Source organism: Mustela lutreola, chromosome 5 (assembly GCF_030435805.1).
Source record: "Mustela lutreola isolate mMusLut2 chromosome 5, mMusLut2.pri, whole genome shotgun sequence".
NCBI classification, from domain to species: domain Eukaryota; kingdom Metazoa; phylum Chordata; class Mammalia; order Carnivora; family Mustelidae; genus Mustela; species Mustela lutreola.
The window spans coordinates 95045581-95065213 of NC_081294.1; the positions used below are offsets into that span (position 1 = coordinate 95045581).

A 19633-nucleotide genomic window follows, 5' to 3' on the forward strand; every position below is an offset into this window, starting at 1 on the left:
CACATAGAGTTAAATAGGAATTTAATACCTCCTTTGTGATTTCTAAGAGTGGTAAATAAAGATTTTGCTGATACTGGGCTCCTGTCATATTTGTTTTAGAGAAGGGTCATTTTTCTTCAGAAATGAATGTAAGACAAAATATAAAGCTCACCTTAATTCTGTGGTGTGTCTTAGCTTTGTGGTGTTGGGACTGTTTAGGGAATGAACCAATACTAACTTTATGATAGTAATTTTTTTTAAGTACTGTTTTTTGGGGGCATCTGGGTGGCTCAGTTGGTTGGGTGTCTGCCTCCTGCTTACGTCATGATCATAGGGTCCTGGGATCGAGCCCCGAGTTGGTCTCCTTGCTCAGCAGGGAGTCTGCCTCTCCCTCTCCCTCAGCCTGCCATTCCCCCTGGTTGTGCTCTCTCCTCTGTGTGTCAAATGATTGAATAAAAATCTTAAAAAAATAAATAAGCATTTATTTAAAAAAATACTTTTTTTCTTTCTGTTTTTCCTTTTTAAAGATTTTATTTTATTTATTTATTTATTTTTAAAAAAGATTTTATTTATTTATTTGAGAGAGAGAGAACATGAGCGAGGAGAAGGTCAGAGGGAGAAGCAGACTCCCTATGGAGCTGGGAGCCCGATGTGGGACTCGATCCCGGGACTCCAGGATCATGACCTGAGCCGAAGGCAGTCGTCCAACCCAGGCACCCCTAAAGATTTTATTTTTAAGTGATCTCTACACCCAGTGTGGGGCTTGAACTCACAACCCTGAGATCAAGAGTTGCATGCTCTACCAACTGAGCCAGCCAGCCCTCCCCACCCCACCTTTTTTTAAAGTAAGTTCTCCCACTATAAGGGGTCGGCTCACCTGGAGAACAAGGGTCTCATGCCCTATTGATTAAACCAGCCAGGTGCCCCTTTGATGGAAGTTCATTTACTAAAGTTATAAAAGTGGTCTATGAAACTTTGAAGTGCAAAATTTTGGGTCTTTTCTTTACATAGCATTGTACTACTGGAGACCTGCATTGTGATTGCTGGTGGGGAAATGCTTTTTACTTTTATTTATTTATTTATTTTTGGTCAGGGGGATTTTTAAAATTTATTTATTTATTTTGGGAGGGGTGGAAAGAGAGGAGGGGCAGAGGGACATGGAAAGAGAATCTTTTTTTCTTTTTTCTTTTTTTTTTTTTTTTTTTGAGATTTTATTTATTTATTTGACAGACACAGATCACAAATAGGCAGAGAAGCAGGCAGAGAGGGAGGGAGGAAGCAGGCTCCCTCTTGAGCAGAGAGCCCAATGCGGGGCTCGATCCCTGGATCTGGGATCATGACCCAAGCCGAAGGCAGAGGCCTTAACCCACTGAGCCACCCAGGTGCCCCCATGGAAAGAGAATCTTAAGCAAGTTCCACACTCAGATGGTGGCTGGGTAGGGCTCGATCTCACAACCCCAAGATCATGACTTGAGCCCAAATCAAGAGTTGGATACTTAACTGACTGAGTCACACAGGTACTCCCTCCTTTTTTTTTTTTTTTTTTTAAATTTCTTTTCAGCGTTAACAGTATTCATTGTTTTTGCGCCACACCCAGTGCTCCATGCAATATGTGCCTTCCCTAATACCCACCACCTGGTCCCCCAACCTCCCACCCCCTGGTACCCCCTCCTTTTATTTTAAAGACGTATTTATTTATTTTAGAGAGAGAAAGAACATGAGTGGGGGAAGGGGCAGAGGGAGAGAGAATCTCAAGCAGACTCCTGGCTGAGCGATGAGCTCTGACACAGGGCTTGAGCTTATGATCCTAAGATTGTGACCTGAGTGGAATGAGCCACCCAGGCATCCCAGGAAAATACTTTTTTTTTTAAACGATTTTATTTATTTACTTATTTGTCAGAGAGAGAGCATAAGCAGGCAGAGTGGCAGGCAGAGGCAAAGAAAGAAGCAGGCTCCCCGCTCAGCAAGGATCCCAATGTGGGATTCGATCCCAGGACTCCAGGGTCATGACCTGAGCCGAAGGCAGCGGCTTAACCAACTGAGCCACCCAGGTGTCCCCCAGGAGAATACTTTTTAATTCAAAATCTGATCATTTGAGTTAAGCCTTTTACAGATTTTCTAGAAAATTTTATTTGGGTTATATTCTGGTATATTTTAACATTTAATTCCTGGATCACTATCTATTTTTCAGAAAGTATTATCTTGCTATCTTGATAATTCTTATGGTTTATTTAGCAACAGCATAATGTTTTTATTTAATTTGTTGCCTTGAGGGGAAATGGTTTTCTCTAAATTCATCTGCAGATATCTATTATTTTGAAATTTAATTTATGAACAATTTGAATAGAAAATGGGACAGGTGACCCACTGTGACTTGACTCCTGCTTACCTCTCTGACATTTTTCCTACCTGTTTTCTTGGCTTACTCTACTTCAGCCATATTGGCTTTGTTGTTTCTTAGATATGCCAAACATATTTTTGCCTTACGGCTTTTGCTTAGAACATTTCGTTTTCAGGAGGCCATGGTTTCTATGTCAGAGGGCGAAAGTGTTACATCAGGAGCCTAGGTAATCTTTTAACCCATTGAAGACCAACAGGGTAACTAAATAGTGTGGGGTTTTTTTTTAGATCAGGGCTAGAAAGTAGAGTAATCAAAACAAAGGTAATTGTATTGTTACAGAGCATCTGCATTCAGTAGAAATTTCTGCTCTGCTGAAAATGTCTTTGTACTATCAAGTGTCATAGCTACTGTAACGTGTGCCTATTGAGTACTCGAAATGTGTCCCTGAATTTTAATTAAAATTCAGATAGCTGTATGGGGTTAGAACACCATATTAAATAGCATAGGTATAGCAGAATGGTATAGTAAAAAGAAGAGGAAAAAAGTTTCTAAAAAAGAGCTGAATGATCTTAAGTTTGAGAAACCGGGAGGTTGGATTAGATAATTTGAAAAAAACACATTCCGTGTGTGTGTGTGTCTGTCTGTCTGTCTGTCTAATGTCCCAGTGGAGAAAATTTGCAGGTCAAAGGAATTGACGGGCGCCTGGGTGGCTCAGTGGGTTGGGTCTCTGCCTTTGGCTCGGGTGATGATCTCAGGGTCCTGGGATCGAGTCCCGTATCGGGCTCTCTGCTTGGCGAGGAGCCTGCTTCCTCCTCTCTCTCTGCCTGCCTCTCTGCCTACTTGTGATCTCGCTCTGTCAAATAAATAAAATCTTTAAAAAAAAAAAAAGTAATTGACAACTAGGAGTGCCTGAGGAGGTTTGTTGAATTCTTTAAATCCATTCAAAACTAAGAAATAAAAAAAAAAAAAAAACCCTAAGAAATAATAGTCATATTTGTGATTTAACTTAATGGTATATAATAATTCTTTTGTACAGTAAAAAAAAATTTAGTGACTCAAACATCTGTGTACAGGATAAGGTGTGGAAGGGAGATAAAGGAGTGTCAATACATAAGCAAAATGTGGAGAAAAACTAGGCTCAGAGGGTGATAACCTTGACTCCCATCACCACCCGTTTTGAATTAAGATATTTTATACAACTTTAGGATAACTTGAAATGGTGGTGCTGAGCAACAAATCCAAGATCTGTTAATAGCAAGATACCACAAATTATAATAAATACTATGAAGAAAAATAGGTGTTAGAAAGTGAAGCTTTATATAAAGTCAGGGAAAGCCTCTTGGAGGGGACAGGTGACCTGATGCTTGAAGGATTTGACTGGCAGAAGACAAGGAAGAGTTTTTTGACAAGAAATTCCAAGCAAAAGCTATAACGTGAGAAAAACTTTGTCTTCAAAGTAGAGTGGCAGTCAGTATAGTTGAAGCTTAGGAAATGGGGGCGGTGGTAGTATATATTTTGAGATACTAGAGGGATAGATGGTATACTGATTTTAGGACTTTGGGGCCATGGAAAGGAATTTGAATTTTATTCAAAAGGTATTAAAAACCATTGGTTAGCTTTAAGCAGGGTAAGACCTAATTTGACATTTTAAAAAGAAAATACACAGGCTGTTAGAACAGTGTAAGTGATACTTGTTTCATTAACTTATGCTTTCACCTTTAGGAAGTGTTTTTATGTAGTATTTGTTTAATCTTAGTTTTGTAGCATTATGTAATCAGTGCTCAAAAATTTCTTTCTTTCTTTGGACTGGGGGAGAGAGAGAAAGAAAGAGAGGCAGGGATTGGGAGGGGCAGAGAGGATGTTAAGCAGTCGCCATGCCTAGCGCAGATCCTGACACAGGACTCCATCTCACAACCCTGAGCTGAAATGGAGTAGGATGCTTAACTCACTGGGCCACCCAGGTGCACCAGGGCCCCAACATTTCTTCAATCTCAAATGGAAATGACAGTTCTAATTTTTTTCCCCTTGAAATGTCTTCTCATTAATTCTGCGGAGTCTTCCATTTTCAAATTTTGAGATCTTCTATCTTTCCTCGTTGAAGTTCACATTAAAAATATATTCCTTAACCCTTGAAATAAAACTAAATTTAGTAATGTTATGAAAGATCATTCAAAGCTTTTGTCCTCTTCCCATCAAAGTATATATAAGTTCAGTTTCTTTTCTTAGGTAAACTTTGTCCCTGTTTCAGTTTTAAACTGTGCATGGTAGTACCCTGCTTTTACCGCTTGGCAGCTGAGTAGCTTTGTGAAATTTATTTAACCTCCATAAGTCTTTTTCTTTATCTGTGAAATTGGCATAGTAGTCATACAGCAACTTTATAGGCGTAAGTGCTGTAATAATGAGAATTGACTGTTCATTTTTAGTTTCAACTTTGAAAGTAATTAAAATACCCAGATAGTTAAGAATTATGTTGTATTTCTAATTACATGCCTAACTACGGTGACCTCCTCCTCAATAATTCAGATAAATACCTGGCTTAAAGTTAGGACTCCGTAGTTACCTTCCATTCTTGTAGAGTTGATCGTTTTCTTTTTAAGGTTAAAGAATAGTAATCTTGAATACTAACAGGAAGTATGTGTTCTTTCTTTTTTTAAATTTATAGTTGGGTGTTTCCCTTAGCAGTTTGGGAGCTATACCAGCAGCAGCACTAGACCCCAACATTACAACGCTTGGAGAGATACCACAGCCACCACTTATGGGAAATGTGGATCCTTCCAAAATTGATGAAATTAGGAGAACAGTCTATGTTGGCAATTTGAATTCCCAGGTAACTAATTTAAGGAAAAACTGAGTGGTAGGTCCTCTTCCTCTTTACCCCTTCTTCAAAATGATAGCTTTTGACAAATATTTACCTAATTTTAAAAAAAGAATATACTTTATTAAAGCGTGACTTTGTTTCTTCAGACAACAACAGCTGATCAACTACTTGAATTTTTTAAACAAGTTGGAGAAGTGAAGTTTGTGCGGATGGCAGGTGATGAGACTCAGCCAACTCGGTTTGCTTTTGTGGAATTTGCAGACCAAAATTCTGTACCAAGGGCCCTTGCTTTTAATGGAGTTATGTTTGGAGACAGGCCACTGAAGTAAGAAACCCTAAACAAAGAAATTTTAATGATTTTGGAAAAACTTAAAGTATTTCTGATGTAATTAAGGCTTTTTTTTTTCTTTTTAATAGTAATTGGCAATTTGTGGAAAGGAAGACTTTGTGTTAAGTATAAATGAAATACATTAAGTTACCATTTTAGCTTTTAAAGTTGTATTTGAAGACATTTTCTATTTTATAAGATCTAATTTGATGTTAACATTATATACCCTATATAATGGTTATAAGTCTTTTCTCATAAGCTCTAATAAAGCAGATTGGGTTTGGGTTAGGACTAGACTAAGGGATGGTTGAACATATGAAATGAATTATTTTGGTATTACCAATTATTTTGGTAAATCCAGAATCCCAGGAAGAAAATAATATTAAGTACCCAGAAGTGTTTTGAATCATACATTTTGAGTTTTAATATTTTCTCATATCCTTGTGTGCAAAATGAAAAATTGGTATAGACTTTATATACTCAAGATCAGAAATTCTATTTCTTGCAGATTATTAAGGCAACAGTTCTATCTAAATTTCATAGGTAATTGCTTTAGTTATATAGCTTGATCGAGATTCAGCTATGAAAGGACGAAATACCTCTTTTTAGTGAATGCCTGTCTTAGTGTGAAGGGGGTAAAGTGAGACTTACCAGATTCATTTATGTGCGTCAGAGAAACCCCTTCTGATCTGATAGGAGTTTTATCAGGTGCCTCTCAGATTTGAAGCTGTATCTGACTCACCCATGGTTCAGGGTTAATTAAAATTGTGCAATATACAGCCTCTCCTGCATTCTCCCAGTGTGTAGAGATATCCGTGAAATCTTATATTCCAAGATGAGAAATGATGCATTTTAATACTGATGTCAGGATTTTAATTTATTATAATTCTAAATTGGATATATTCAAGTTGTTAGGGAGTCAGGTAGGGTTCAGTTTTTCTTCTCTCCTCTAGGCTTTGGTAGCAAGAGATAAAGATGAGTGGTAATGAGGGTTTTGATGTTGGTTTTGATTATTCTGTATTTAGCTGTATCATTCTTAATGTGCTCTCGACATGTCCTCAGATTTATAAATATGTGTATCATAAACATTTGTTTCATGTTTTGTAAAATATGGTGTGTATTTGTGATATGCTAATATTTTTAATTTAGAATTAATCACTCCAACAATGCAATAGTAAAACCCCCTGAGATGACACCTCAGGCTGCAGCTAAGGAGTTAGAAGAAGTAATGAAGCGAGTACGAGAGGCTCAGTCCTTTATCTCAGCAGCCATTGAACCAGGTAAGGTCACAGTGTTGTTACACAGGTCACATAGAACCATAGAACTGGAAGGAATTTTAGAAGTTATCTTGTTTAGTCCCTCCATTTTACAAACAAGAAGACTGAAACTCGAGAAAGAGTAAGTGACTTACTAGTGTCAAAGGTTAAAGAACTGGTTAGCACAAATGCTGTTTTCCCGTGATAATGAATTGAGGCACATTAGCTTGAGTTAATCAGTTCTTTATGTTTTTGTAGCAAAGTCAGTGCTCACAACTGATTGGCTTTAAAGCAAAGTATAAATGTTATTGTGAGGCTAAAACTAAGAATAAATATAATTAAAACATAATCAAGCAGGCTCACTTTCCTTCAATGATTTCATTTTAAAAATAAGAAAGAGCCCATGATTAGCCAAACACAAAGACCATTTTAGCAAGGTAAAGGAACACCTGTTCAGACTTTTATGTTGCTTACTGAAAGTTAAAAATCCAATCTAAAAATGTCTAGGTGGTTTACAGTTGAGCAAATTTTCTACATTTGCACTCAGAATTTAAGCTTCACTGCTAGCAAAATAAATGGAGAGAAGATTTAAAATCGTTGTCCTAGGAATTACAGACATGTTATAATCGTACATTATGGCAGCAACAAAATATTACGAACAGCTGTTTATAATCATCTGGTTTATATGTACTGCTGCAGGGTGGCTGCACTCAACGAGTTTATGCAATGACTTTCTTGGATGTTTCTGAAGGATAATTGCACAGGAGGAGGATGTACAGAGAGTAGGCCCCTTGCACTATATGTGGTACATTCCACTTGTGCCTGATTATTAACTGGGATCTTTAATTGTTCTGAGCTTACACTGCAAAGTGGTTTTTTCCTCCCAGAGTCTGGAAAGAGCAATGAAAGAAAAGGCGGTCGATCTCGTTCCCATACTCGTTCAAAATCCAGGTCTAGCTCAAAATCCCATTCTAGACGAAAAAGATCGCAGTCAAAACACAGGTGAGAATTTCTGCTATCATATTTAAAATTTTTGGTCATGTATTTAAGACTGTTAAGATTTTTTGAGTTTTTGTTTACGTATCAGAATTTAGAAACTTCAGCGGAGTTCACCAGGAATTATGCTTATTATTAAATGTTGCTTTAATTATAATAATATAGTTGAGAATGAAATTTTATCTAATTGATATATAATTTTTATTATTTCAATTAATTTTCAGTTTCAGAAGTTAGTTTTCTGTCTTAAGGTGCTCTATTCCTTATTCTTCTAAGAATAAACTAGTCTTAATACAGAACTGGCAGAAACTTTCCCTTCTTTTTCTTGAGAAAAAGGAACATACATGTTTGGTGATGCTGAAATATTGTTGAAGTAGCAGCTCCCTGTCCCCTCCCTCCCACCCCCAAGTCTCCTCAAGACTTAGGGAGTAGCACCTCATATCTTGGATTCCAGTACCTACCTGTCTCTAGTGCCATGAGTCAAATGAAGTGCTTTATTAAATCTTTGATATTCTCGATGATAAGAGCCTCTCCTGCACCCACTTTGGGACCTGAAACACAGTAGTAACTTTGCAGCTTTAGCTTCAACTATTGTATTATGCTAAAGTTCTATTTCTGTTCTGTTTGTCTTACTTTGGAACATAGTTCTGTCATTTTAATTTTCTTTTTTTAAAAAATCTGTTAAGAGGGTGCCTGGGTGGCTCCGCGTCGGTTAAGTGTCTGCCTTTGGCTTAGGATCCTGGCATTGAGCCCTGCATCTTCGCTCCCTGCTCAGTGGGGAGCCTGCTTCTCCCTCTCCTTCCCCCTGCTTATGCTCTCTCTCTGTCAAGTAAATAAATAAAATCTTAAAAAATAATAATAATAAATAAAAAATCTGTTCTGTTGTACTCAGTCTGAATGAGAACTTGCAACAGCATTTTGATTTGGAAGTGCCCTAAGAATCATGTTTAAAGTGAAAAATTTTATTGTCTTCTCTAAGATCTGGAGGGAGGTGTTACTGAAATGTGAGACTGTATATAGTGGATCCTAATTGCATGTTAATATGTATACACATACTTAAGTCTAAAGAGAAGAGGTAGGGAACAGTCTCTGTGCGTGTGTGTGCAGGGCGTGTGTGGTGGTGTTAGAGAAGGAGGAAGGTTTGAGAGAAGGAGAAAAGGGAACCAGTATACTGTATGTTGAACCTCATCAGCAAGCTCACTTTAGTCTATTTTTCTATGATACCAAGGAAATTGAAGCAGTGAGAAAGGAAAAAAATGGTATTCTTTGTTTGACTCTAATAAGCTATACTTCTAGCTGTTTATTGGTGTATACTTCTCCATAATTCTTAGTTTGTATGGTCTCTTTTGGGATATGGTTTTACTGTCTCCCCTTCCAAGGTGTTTCCAGTAAGGCAAGTTCAGATCCAAGTGAAGGAAGTTGTTACATGTACAGGGAAGAGGTCAGAGCCACAGAAGCCTGAGTTGGAGAAGGAAAGTGGTATTGAAGCAGTGGTACTAGATTGTGGATATTTCTGCAGGTTGACAGGATGTGGTGGAGGTAAAGGAGATAAAAGAGATAAAAAATTGAGCTCAAGAATAATTACTTCTTTTCTGAGAAGGAAAGAGACCAGTGACCTGAATCTCATTTTGTGTTGATTATAAGAGCTGTGCTCCAAATCTAATACCTTACTGGTTTTCTAAGGCTGGAAAAAAGGAAAACATGATTAACATCAGTTTCCTTGATAATCTCTGTGAAGATTTATCTATTGGAGCAAATTTACTTAACTCTCTGCTTTAAGGTTCCTGCTTTTATCATTTTAAGTATATTTGGATATTTTCCCTTTCCAAGAGTTAGTAGGGGAAGGATTTTTCAGTCTAAAGTGAAACTTGTTAGTTACTGTTCTTAAGTCATGAGAGTGTTCTCCTCAAGGTTTGTCTATGTAGCATTAGAAATTACTTGCTTTTGGCATACACACATATACATGTAACACTCTCATATATTTATGTAGTATATAAATTTATATTACACTAAATTTATACTAATACAGTATAAATATACTAAAGTAACTTTATTAAAGTTTAAATTTACTAAAGTAAATTTATACTATACTAATTTTTACACATGTATAGAAACACATGTAGCCTTTACTGAGTTCATAAAGAAATACAAAAGAATAAAGGTTCTTTTTAAGGGGGGAAAAAAAATCCCTTGAAATCCCTGAAAATATTTGACTTAAGGATCTTGATATGTAAGGAACTTCCCCTCAGCTCTGGCTCTGCCCCACTAGACTTACTATCAGGAGTGTGAGTTTCAGGAGCCTTTGCTCTTGAAGGCTTACCCTCTTCTACTTTCTCAGCATTTTCAGATGCTTCTGGAGCCTCCTCCAGCCCCTATCCTTTCCCTTTTCCTTCCCTTGTAAGGAGGCAGGAAGGGGTTTCTTGTCACTATGACCTTGGCTAGGACCAGGGAGATGTATTTTGACTTTGCTCAAATTTTTATATGTGTTTTTTTCAAAGGGCAGTGTTAGAAAAGGTGGGTAGTACTGTAATTATTATATTTTAAAGTTAAGTAACCTTGACAGACCAGCATGGGAACTATAAGACATTTTATAGTACTTTAATGTGAAACAGCGGACTTAGAATTGAACTTTGATGAGACATGATGGTAAGTTGCCCTGTATTTACATTTTAATTTATAAATGTGGTTTTGCACATTATGCTAAAATGAGATCTCCTGATGATAACTCAAGTCTTTCTCTTTGGTTGGATTAGATTTGCTCTTGACTTGAAGCTTTTTGCATTCCTAATCATAACACTTGTTTGGAGGTGACTAGTGGATGAAATAGGGACGTGATAGTTTTTAATGTCAAAATTAAAATATAGTGATTACTCTTGGGACTTTGAAACTCTGAGGACCTGTAGGGTAAGGTGGGAATCCAAATGATCAGTGTTTTTAAAATTAATTCTTGCTAAGGCTATATCTAATTTTTTAAAAGGTGTTTCTTTGCTTAATTAAGGTTGGAAAGCAGTGTTTGAGGAAAACAAAATTACTATGTATATTTTTAGCAAGTTAACTAGAACAAAAATGTAAAGACTTTCTATTAAGTACGTAGAAGCAAAGGCCTTATAAAACATTCTCCTCATGTGGATGTCTGTAAATGGATTAAAAATGGCTTAAGTTTTGCAGTTTTGCCTTAATACCTAGCACACGACCCTTTATCTCTTGAGTTATTAAAGATTTCAGCAAACTGGCTTATCTTTCTCTATTAAAAATATGGTATTTTCAATACCATAAATGTATAATTTTTAAAGCCATAAAATAGATAAGTGGTTCAGTTGAAAATTAGCTGTTGGGAAACATTTTAGGTACTGAAAATGTGTTTAAAAAAGCAGGATTTCATTATTCATTGAAAATTGTCTTGAGATTTTTCTGGCTTCGTAGCATACCACAAGCATTTAACTGTATGTATTTCTTTTATAGATCTTTGCTTTAACTTAACTCATGAAAACATGACTATCAAGATGAATTTTAATTATATAAAGCATACTTGTGGAAGTTCATTTGATCTCCTTGGAATAAAGCTGTAACTTAAAGTTTTCATTTATGTTAATTGTTAATGCTGATGATCTTGAAAATTAAGAATTTTGAACATTTACTCTGTGCCTGACACAGCTAGGCATTCGTTCATGCATGATCCGATTCAGTCCTCATGACCCCCCTAGGCGATAAAGGTTTGATTCTCCAACTTTGTAGATGAAGAAACTAGGCTTAGTGCGAGGCTAAGCGAGTAGCCAGAGTTCTCACAGCTAGTATGTGGCAGAGCTGAGTGTCAGAGCCAGATTGTTTTGCTCCAGAGCTGGTGAGTCTTGTCACTTTGTCTGTGCATTCAGTTTTGTTATATTTTGATAAATAGTTACTAGGATAAAAATTACAATATATAAGCACTATTTCAGTGGGAATAAGGAGCCTATAGAATTTCAGAATTGAAGTAACCTTTATTTTTCTTGCAAGAATTCTAGTAATAAAGGGTTTTTTTTAGGGGCACCTGGGTGGCTCAGTCGGTTAAGTGTGTGCTTTTGGCTCAAGTCATGATCTCAGAGTCCTGGATTTGAGCTCCACATTGGGCTTCCTGAGTCTGCTTCTTCCTCTCCTCAACCCCTCCCTCCCCGTCTTGTGCTCACATTCAAATAAAAATCTTAAAAAGGGTGGGGGGCGGTGTCTGAGTGGCTCAGTCTGTTAAGCGTCTGCCCTCAGCTCAGATCATGATCCTGGTATCATGGGATTGAGGCCCACATCAGGCTCCCTGCTCGTCCGCTTCTCCCTCTGCCTGCTGTTCCCAGAGCTTGTACACACACTCTCTCTCTCTCTCACTCTTGTTACATATCAAATAAATAAATATTTAAAATGAAAAAAAAAAAAAAACGGTTTCTTTTAAGAGCTATGTTTATGTAGTTATAAAATCAAAAGGTCTTAGAGATCCAGCATTTAATTATCTGTAGCTTCAACTCATGAGTAATGTTTGTTTTCCTGTCATACTAGGAGTGTAATTAGTACTGTGCTTCCTTACACATTCTTAATATATGTTATGACAGACATCACACTGCCAGCTAGAGAAACTCTTGAGCCAGGAAACCACTGTTTGTCAAAGTATCACCATTAGCAGTTCAATTACATGCAAGTTAAGAGTTTAATTTATAGTATAAAACTTGTTCTGTGGGAGAAGTCATATGGTAACAGGCATATAATAATTAGCACGGGAAAGCCACACTTGGAAATAATAGCTTCAGTCTGACATAGAAAATAATGTAATTTCTTTCTCTGTATTCTGAAAATGAAGTGTTTGGTAAAGTTGCTAATAAATAATTTATTGCAAATAATCTGACTGAGGCGTTATGTAATAGAGAATTTTAAAATACAGATATTGTTGGGGTCAGTTTTAAAATTTTCTTACTTGAAAAACATCTTAAATTTTTAAAAATTACAATTGTAAGAGTAAGTTTTGACATTCTAACAACTTGTTTTTCTTTAGGAGTAGATCCCATAATAGATCACGTTCAAGACAAAAAGACAGACGTAGATCCAAGAGCCCACATAAAAAACGCTCTAAATCAAGGGAGAGACGGAAATCAAGGAGTCGTTCACGTTCACGGTGAGTCTTGGGGAAATTAGCGGTAATTTTTCTCATGGCTTCATTTGTTAAAAAATTATTGTGGTTTAGGTTTCTAATGAGAGACATTTAATATTTTTTATTGCTTTAAGTAGTGATTAATATTGATTGCCATTGATTGGAATCTGATGATCAGAATGACTCATGAGGTTTCTAAAATATGTAATTAAACTGGGTAACAGCCTCATGTACACCTGGGTTATATAGAAATTATCACGTATTATAAGCTAGTATAAGTTGTTTTGTTGAAGAAAGGGAGGTCCTTTTTGGGGAGTAGAATAATTTTAGTTGTGAATTTATTTATTTATTTTTGTTTTTAAAGGGACAAGAGAAAAGACACCCGAGAAAAGATCAAGGAAAAGGAAAGAGTGAAAGAAAAAGATAGAGAAAAGGAAAGGGAAAAAGAGAGAGAGAGGGAGAAGGAACGTGAAAAAGAAAAGGAACGGGGTAAAAACAAAGACCGGGATAAAGAACGGGAAAAAGACCGGGATAAAGACAAGGAAAAGGACAGAGAGAGAGAGCGGGAAAAAGAACATGACAAGGAGCGAGACAAGGACAAGGAACAGGACAAAGAAAAGGAACGAGACAAGGACCGATCCAAAGAGATAGATGACAAAAGAAAGAAGGATAAAAAATCCAGAACACCACCCAGAAGTTACAATGCATCAAGAAGATCTCGTAGTTCCAGCAGGTTTGATAATGCTTAAAATTTTTACTTAAGGGTTTACTGATAACAAATGAGAATCTGAATTTTAACCAAGGGGAAGAGGTTATTCTACATAAGTGAAAACAGTACAATAATACCAGAACGTTGCCCTTTAATTGCAGAGTAAACATTTCTCTAATAGAGCACTTGCCACAGTATTAGAATCTGTGAGGTGGAAGAGATGATAATTGGGCAATTCGAAAAGTTTTAACTATCCTTTGTAATCCCTGGTATAAAACAGTGACTGCTGCTGCTTATTTTCTTGGAGGATGAGATGGCAAGGACAAGGTTTCCTTTTTTCTTTCCCCTGCCCTTCTTTTTAACCTCTTGGTAAATTTTCATATTCAGAATGCTTATAAAAATTTCATTTGTTTTTACTGCTCTGTTTTGTTAAGTGCATGACTTTTAAATTTTTGTTTTCCTTGATCTGTCAATGTTAAGATTTTCCTTTTTTCTTAGGACTGTTCCGTCTATTAATAAGTACACTGCCACCAGGTGGCAGCACGTTGCCATAGTAACAGCTGCAAAAAGAAGACCTAGACCTTCCTTGATTCAAGATTATCTAAACCTATATCCATTATTCCACATGATATAGTAACTGAGTAAATGGGAGTTCTTAATTTTTTTAATAGTAGATCTTAAAAATACTAAACAAAACACCTATTTTAGCAAGTTTTTATGACTTTTAAACTTGGTTTTTCATAGAAGGTGATTGGAGATGAATGCATATTTCCCGTTTTTCTAACTTTGTGTTCTAGTAGCTTGTTCTTAATATACCAGTCTTTGGTTAGGTAATACAAGATAATTGCAGGCATTTGTTGAATGCTTTACCAAGTGTCAGATTTTATTTTGGCACAATTTTTCATGACTGGCCTTACTTAATTGCCATAGTAAGTCTGTGAGAAGACTATTAGTATCATGGTTTCCAAGTGTGATAATACCACGGCTTAGGGGAGGTTTTCCATCTGCTCTGCACTTCCATATTAGAAATATGGTAGTTCTTGGGGCACTTGGGTGGCTCAGTGGGTTAAGCTGCTGCCTTCAGCTCAGGTCATGATCTCAGGGTCCTGGGATCGAGTCCCGCATCGGGCTCTCTGCTCAGCAGGGAGCCTGCTTCCTTCTCTCTCTCTCTCTGCCTGCCTCTCAGTGTACTTGTAATTTCTCTCTGTCAAATAAATAAATAAAATCTTTAAAAAAAAAAAAAGAAATATGGTAGTTCTTTTTCTTCTTTTTAAGAGATTTTGTTTAATTGAGAATTCTCTAATCAGAACTTGGTACCTGCTTTAAGAAACTACCGCAGAAGCATAAAATTGAAAGTAATAGTGTATGTAAACAGACCGCTGTTGTATTTCAGCACATTGAACCAGAAACTGAAGAATTAACTTAGCTTCTTTGCTGTGGACCTCAGTCAAGCCTTGCAACTATTCTTTTGCTGCTCAGTGATTTTATTGATTGTCTGTCACACCTTCTTTTGTGTTTATATGATCATTTAATTATTGCCCTTCGTAACAGAAAACAATGTTTTGGTTCCTTTTAATTTCAGTTGAATTTACTTTTTAGATGACTTTGAAATATTTAGTTTTGTAGGGGGCCATTTTAAGTTACTTGACATTTAAGGAAGTTGAGATGTTTACATTCATTCCTAAATATATTAACTAACCTCTGGGGCCTGGAAAAGAAAGGCTAACTAACACTAGTTTCTAAAGGTTCAGAAGTTTGGTATGTTTTATGCTTTCATAAGAGCTTGGTGAAGAGTTACAATTTGTCATCTTTTAGCATTTTCCTGTTTTTTATGTGCTCTGATTTGTTTAGTAAACAGGAAACATTTTCATGGCTCGGAAAAATAGGGTATGTGGCATTTTATTTTCAACATTGTCCTCTAACCTACATTTTAATTTCTTTTTTTAATTTTTAAAAAATTTTTTCAAAAGATTTTTTATTTGTTTGACAGAGAGAGAGATCATAAGTAGGCAGAGAGTCAGGCAGAGAGAGAGAGAGAAGCAGGCTCCCCGCTGAGCAAAGAGCCCGATGCGGGGCTCCATCCCAGGACACTGAGATCATAACCTGAGCCGAAGGCAGCGGCTTAATCCACTGAGCCACCCAGGTGCCCCTAACCTACATTTTTAAATTTTGATACTTCTACAACTTTCATAGTATTTTAAGTAACAAGCAATAAAGCTAGTGAAGAGAAAGAAAATATTGACACTGAGTATGTGCAGGACACTGTGTGGTACTTACAGGTATCATCCTAAATCCTCATAACAGCACTATCAAGCTTAGTTATTAACCCGATTTTCCAGTTGGAAAAACTGAAACTCAGGTTAAGTAATATGGCCCTAGTCATGCAACTGGTAAGTGGTGGAACTAAAATTTAAATCTAAGTGTAACCAACTACAGGTACTTTTACTACCCCTGACTGCCTCTTTCTCACCTAATTGGTGTTCTGGATTGCTGTCTGTCCAGACTTAGCTCTCATCAGCTGTTAGTTACTAGATGTCTATCTGTACACAGTGCTTCCTGAACAAAGTTAAACAGTCAAAACTGGTCACAGTGGAACTATTTTGAGGGTAAACAAAGTCTAAGATACATTGATATTCTCATACTATGAAATAAGTATTTGTGGTACTTATACAGAGCTGTTACAGAATGTCACAGACTGAATGGAATGTCTTTCCCTAATTTTCACATTAGTCAGGAAGTATAATTTTGGGGTGTTCTGGAATAAAATTGGGTAATGGAGGAGAGATCTTGAGGTAAAATTGGAATTGATGGTATTTTCAAAGTTCTTGGCTATTATAGGCAAAATGCTTCTTTAGCTTAGAATTTTATTTATTTATTTATTTATTTATTTGACAAGAGAGATCACAAGTAGGCAGAGAGGCAGGTGGGGGTCAGGGGAAGCAGGCTCCCCACAGAGCAGGTAGCTTGATGTGGGGCTCGATCCCAGGATCATGACCTGAGCCGAGGCATAGGCTTAACCCAGTGAGCCACCCACGCACCCCTAGCCTAGAATATTCTTACTGAGGGTGGTGTGGAGAACTTAGATTCTAGGGGTTTTGGTTCTTTCACCTATATGGCCACTAATTATTAGAGCTCCTTGGGAGGTGATTGGACACATTAATCATAGTAAGTATGTCCTCCTACCTCATCCCTGAATTACGGACATCTTGAAATTAATTGTTTCTCAGTTGACCACACTTATAAATAAAGTTATTTGGTAACATGTTAAACAAAATAGTTTTTAATAATATAAACATTGTTAATTCAGTGGTTATTTTTTATTTCATATTTAAGCCACCCCAGGTTTTAACTATTTTACTTCTGTCTAAGCAACTTGTTCATTCGGTTTAAATGAATAGAGCAATAAAATGGTAGGAAGTTGGAGGATAAAACAATTTCTCTGTAAAACAGATTCATGTAAATTATTTTTTAGAGACATTCTAAATGCTTGAATTTGGGAAGTTCACATTTTGGAAGCCAACTTAATCTTTCTATAAAATAATCCACAGTGGGGCAGCAAGGAGTTAGATGCAGGACAAAGGATCTGGATAAGCAGAACATATTTTAGATCCTGGAGAAGAACATACTTAACTTGAGAGAATCTGAAATATCCATTGATATTTTTTTTCATTCAGGAAATTAGTGTTCAAATAAACGAGATGAAAAGGAGTCTTCTCCCTTTTCTGTTATGAAATCTTAGAACATATTTTTATGTCTATAAAATTTATGGTTCAAAATTTGACTTGCAGTAATATCAGATAATAGAACATGTTCTTGGGGGCCTGGGTGGCTCAGCCGTTAGGCATCTGCCTTCAGTTCAGGTCATGATCTCAGGGTCCTGGGATTGAGCCCTGCATCAGACTCCCTGCCTGGCAGGAATCCTGCTTCTCCCTCTCCCACTCATCCTGCTTGTTTTCCCTCTCTTATTGTGTTTCTCTCTGTCAAATCAATCAATCAATCAATCTTAAAAAAAAAAAAAAAAAAAAGACATGTTCTTTAAAGGACATGAGTTTAAACTGGTCTTTGAAGACTACTGTTAACTAGAGAGTCTTAAGGACCCTTTTGTTTTTGTGTATTTGAATTGCGCTTTATTAAAATTGCTGCATTTTTAAATGATATATTTGTTATTTTCAGGGAAAGGCGTAGGAGGAGGAGCAGGAGTTCTTCCAGATCACCAAGAACATCAAAAACTATAAAAAGGAAATCTTCTAGATCTCCGTCTCCTAGGAGGTAGGTTGAAAGTGTGTACTAAATCCAAGGATGGGGGCGCGTGGGTGGTTCAGTGGGTTAAAGCCTCTGCCTTCGGCTCAGGTCATGATCCCAGGGTGCTGGGATCTAGCCCCGCATTGGGCTCTCTGCTCAGCGGGGAGCCTGCTTCCTCCTTTCTCTCTGCCTGCCTCTATACCTACTTGTGATCGCTCTGTCTGTCAAATAAATAAATAAAATCTTAAAACAACAACAACAAAACCTAAATCCAAGGATGGAGCAGGGGAAGAAAATTTTTCTTCTTGGTCTATTTTTGAAATTTTTATTTTGAATGAGTAGTATGTTACACATTTGCATGTTCAGAAATCCCAACACTATAAAAAGTAATACATCAGTTCACCTATGCACTACTCTGTGTCCATAAGTAGTGACTTCATTTTTTGGATTGTATATTCTTCTGTTTTTGTGTAGAGATCTATAACATTTAAATTTATAGTTTCTTTTCATATTTCTTATCCAGAAGGTAGCACAAAAAAACACTTGTGCCCTTGCTTTTTGTCAGTCAACAGACTGGAGACCTTTATGTATTCATCAGCGAGTGCTGCTTTACTCTTTTTTAGAACTGCATGGACTTCATTGTGTGGCAGTACTTTGGTTTATTTAACCAGCCTGCAGTAGTATGGGTTTGCTTAATTTTCCTGTATTATAAATTACTGTACTGTACTATAGTGAATACCTTTGGACTTAACTTCATTGTGTGCAGGTTATGTGGGAAAATTCCAAAAGTGGTGTTGTGTCACAGCTTGTGTGTGTTTATAATTTGGACAGGTGTTTCTTTATTGCCCTCCATATAGATTGGCAGCAGTTTGCATGTCAGCTGGCTATGTATGAGAGTGTTTTCTCTCAGCTGCACTGTATTATGTTACTATAGTTGTGGGTTTTTGACTGTCTGATAGATGAGAAATTGTATCAGTATATAATCAGTAATTTTAGTTGCATTTCTCTGAATAGTGAAGGTGACCTTCTCGTCATATATTTGAAGGCCATATATATTTCCTTTTCTGTGAATTGTTGGTATACTTTGGCCATTTTTTTGTGGGGTCTGCTTTTTGTTTTTAGAATTTCCTTATATCCAGGGGCTCTTTTTATATTAGAGTGATTTTTTTTTTTAAGTATTGTTTTTATTTTTGTTTGTGTTTTAGTTTTTAACAAGCTCTACCCCCAGCATGGTGCTCGAACTCAAAACCCTGAGATCGAGAAGTTGCATGCTCTTCTGAGCCAGCTAGCCCCCCCCCCCCCCCAATTAGGGAGATTAGTGATTTGATATGAGGTATCATTCCTACTTTGTCATTTTTTTTCAGAAAATATTATAAGACTTGATTTTAAAGAGGATTTTGATTTTTTTATAATTACCCAAGTTTTTTCTTTTCTTTCTCTCTTTCTTTTCTTTTCTTTTTTTTTTTTTTCTTTAAAGTAGAGTGTAAAACCAGTGTGGAGCCTCAGACTCAAAACCCTAAGATTGAGGGTCACATGTTCTACTGACTGAGCCAGTCAGGTGCCCCTCAGATTTTTTCTTTTATGACTTCTGGATTTTGAGTCACATCAGATTAGGTCTTTTCTATTCTAAGATTATAATCAAATGCCTTCCATTGTTTCTTCTTATAATTTTATGGTTTTACTTACTGTATTAAAATCTTTGATCCATTAGGAGGAGGTCATCCTTATGTATAATATGGCATGTGGATCCAATTTTATTTTTCCATATGCTTTTCTTTTGATCATTATCATTTATTAAAAACTCAGTTTTTCTAACTTTGATTTGTTATATTGCCTTTTCAGGTATTAAATATTTCT

At 36.6% G+C, this 19633-nt stretch overlaps 1 protein-coding gene across 4 annotated transcripts in view; it reads left to right on the plus strand.

The window, feature by feature from the left end:
- The window catches only part of SREK1 (splicing regulatory glutamic acid and lysine rich protein 1), a 45036-nt gene that overhangs the window by 16803 nt on the left and 8600 nt on the right, over positions 1 to 19633 (plus strand). For 3 of the 4 annotated variants that reach the window (XM_059175133.1, XM_059175132.1, XM_059175134.1), the window contains 7 exons: positions 4983 to 5147; positions 5285 to 5463; positions 6616 to 6746; positions 7610 to 7724; positions 12730 to 12849; positions 13190 to 13558; positions 17708 to 17803. In XM_059175133.1, the coding sequence (XP_059031116.1) occupies positions 4983 to 5147; positions 5285 to 5463; positions 6616 to 6746; positions 7610 to 7724; positions 12730 to 12849; positions 13190 to 13558; positions 17708 to 17803 (1175 nt within the window). Of the gene's footprint in view, positions 1 to 4982; positions 5148 to 5284; positions 5464 to 6615; positions 6747 to 7609; positions 7725 to 12729; positions 12850 to 13189; positions 13559 to 17707; positions 17804 to 19633 lie in introns of those variants that run through there. The other variant, XM_059175135.1, reaches the window with a different exon arrangement.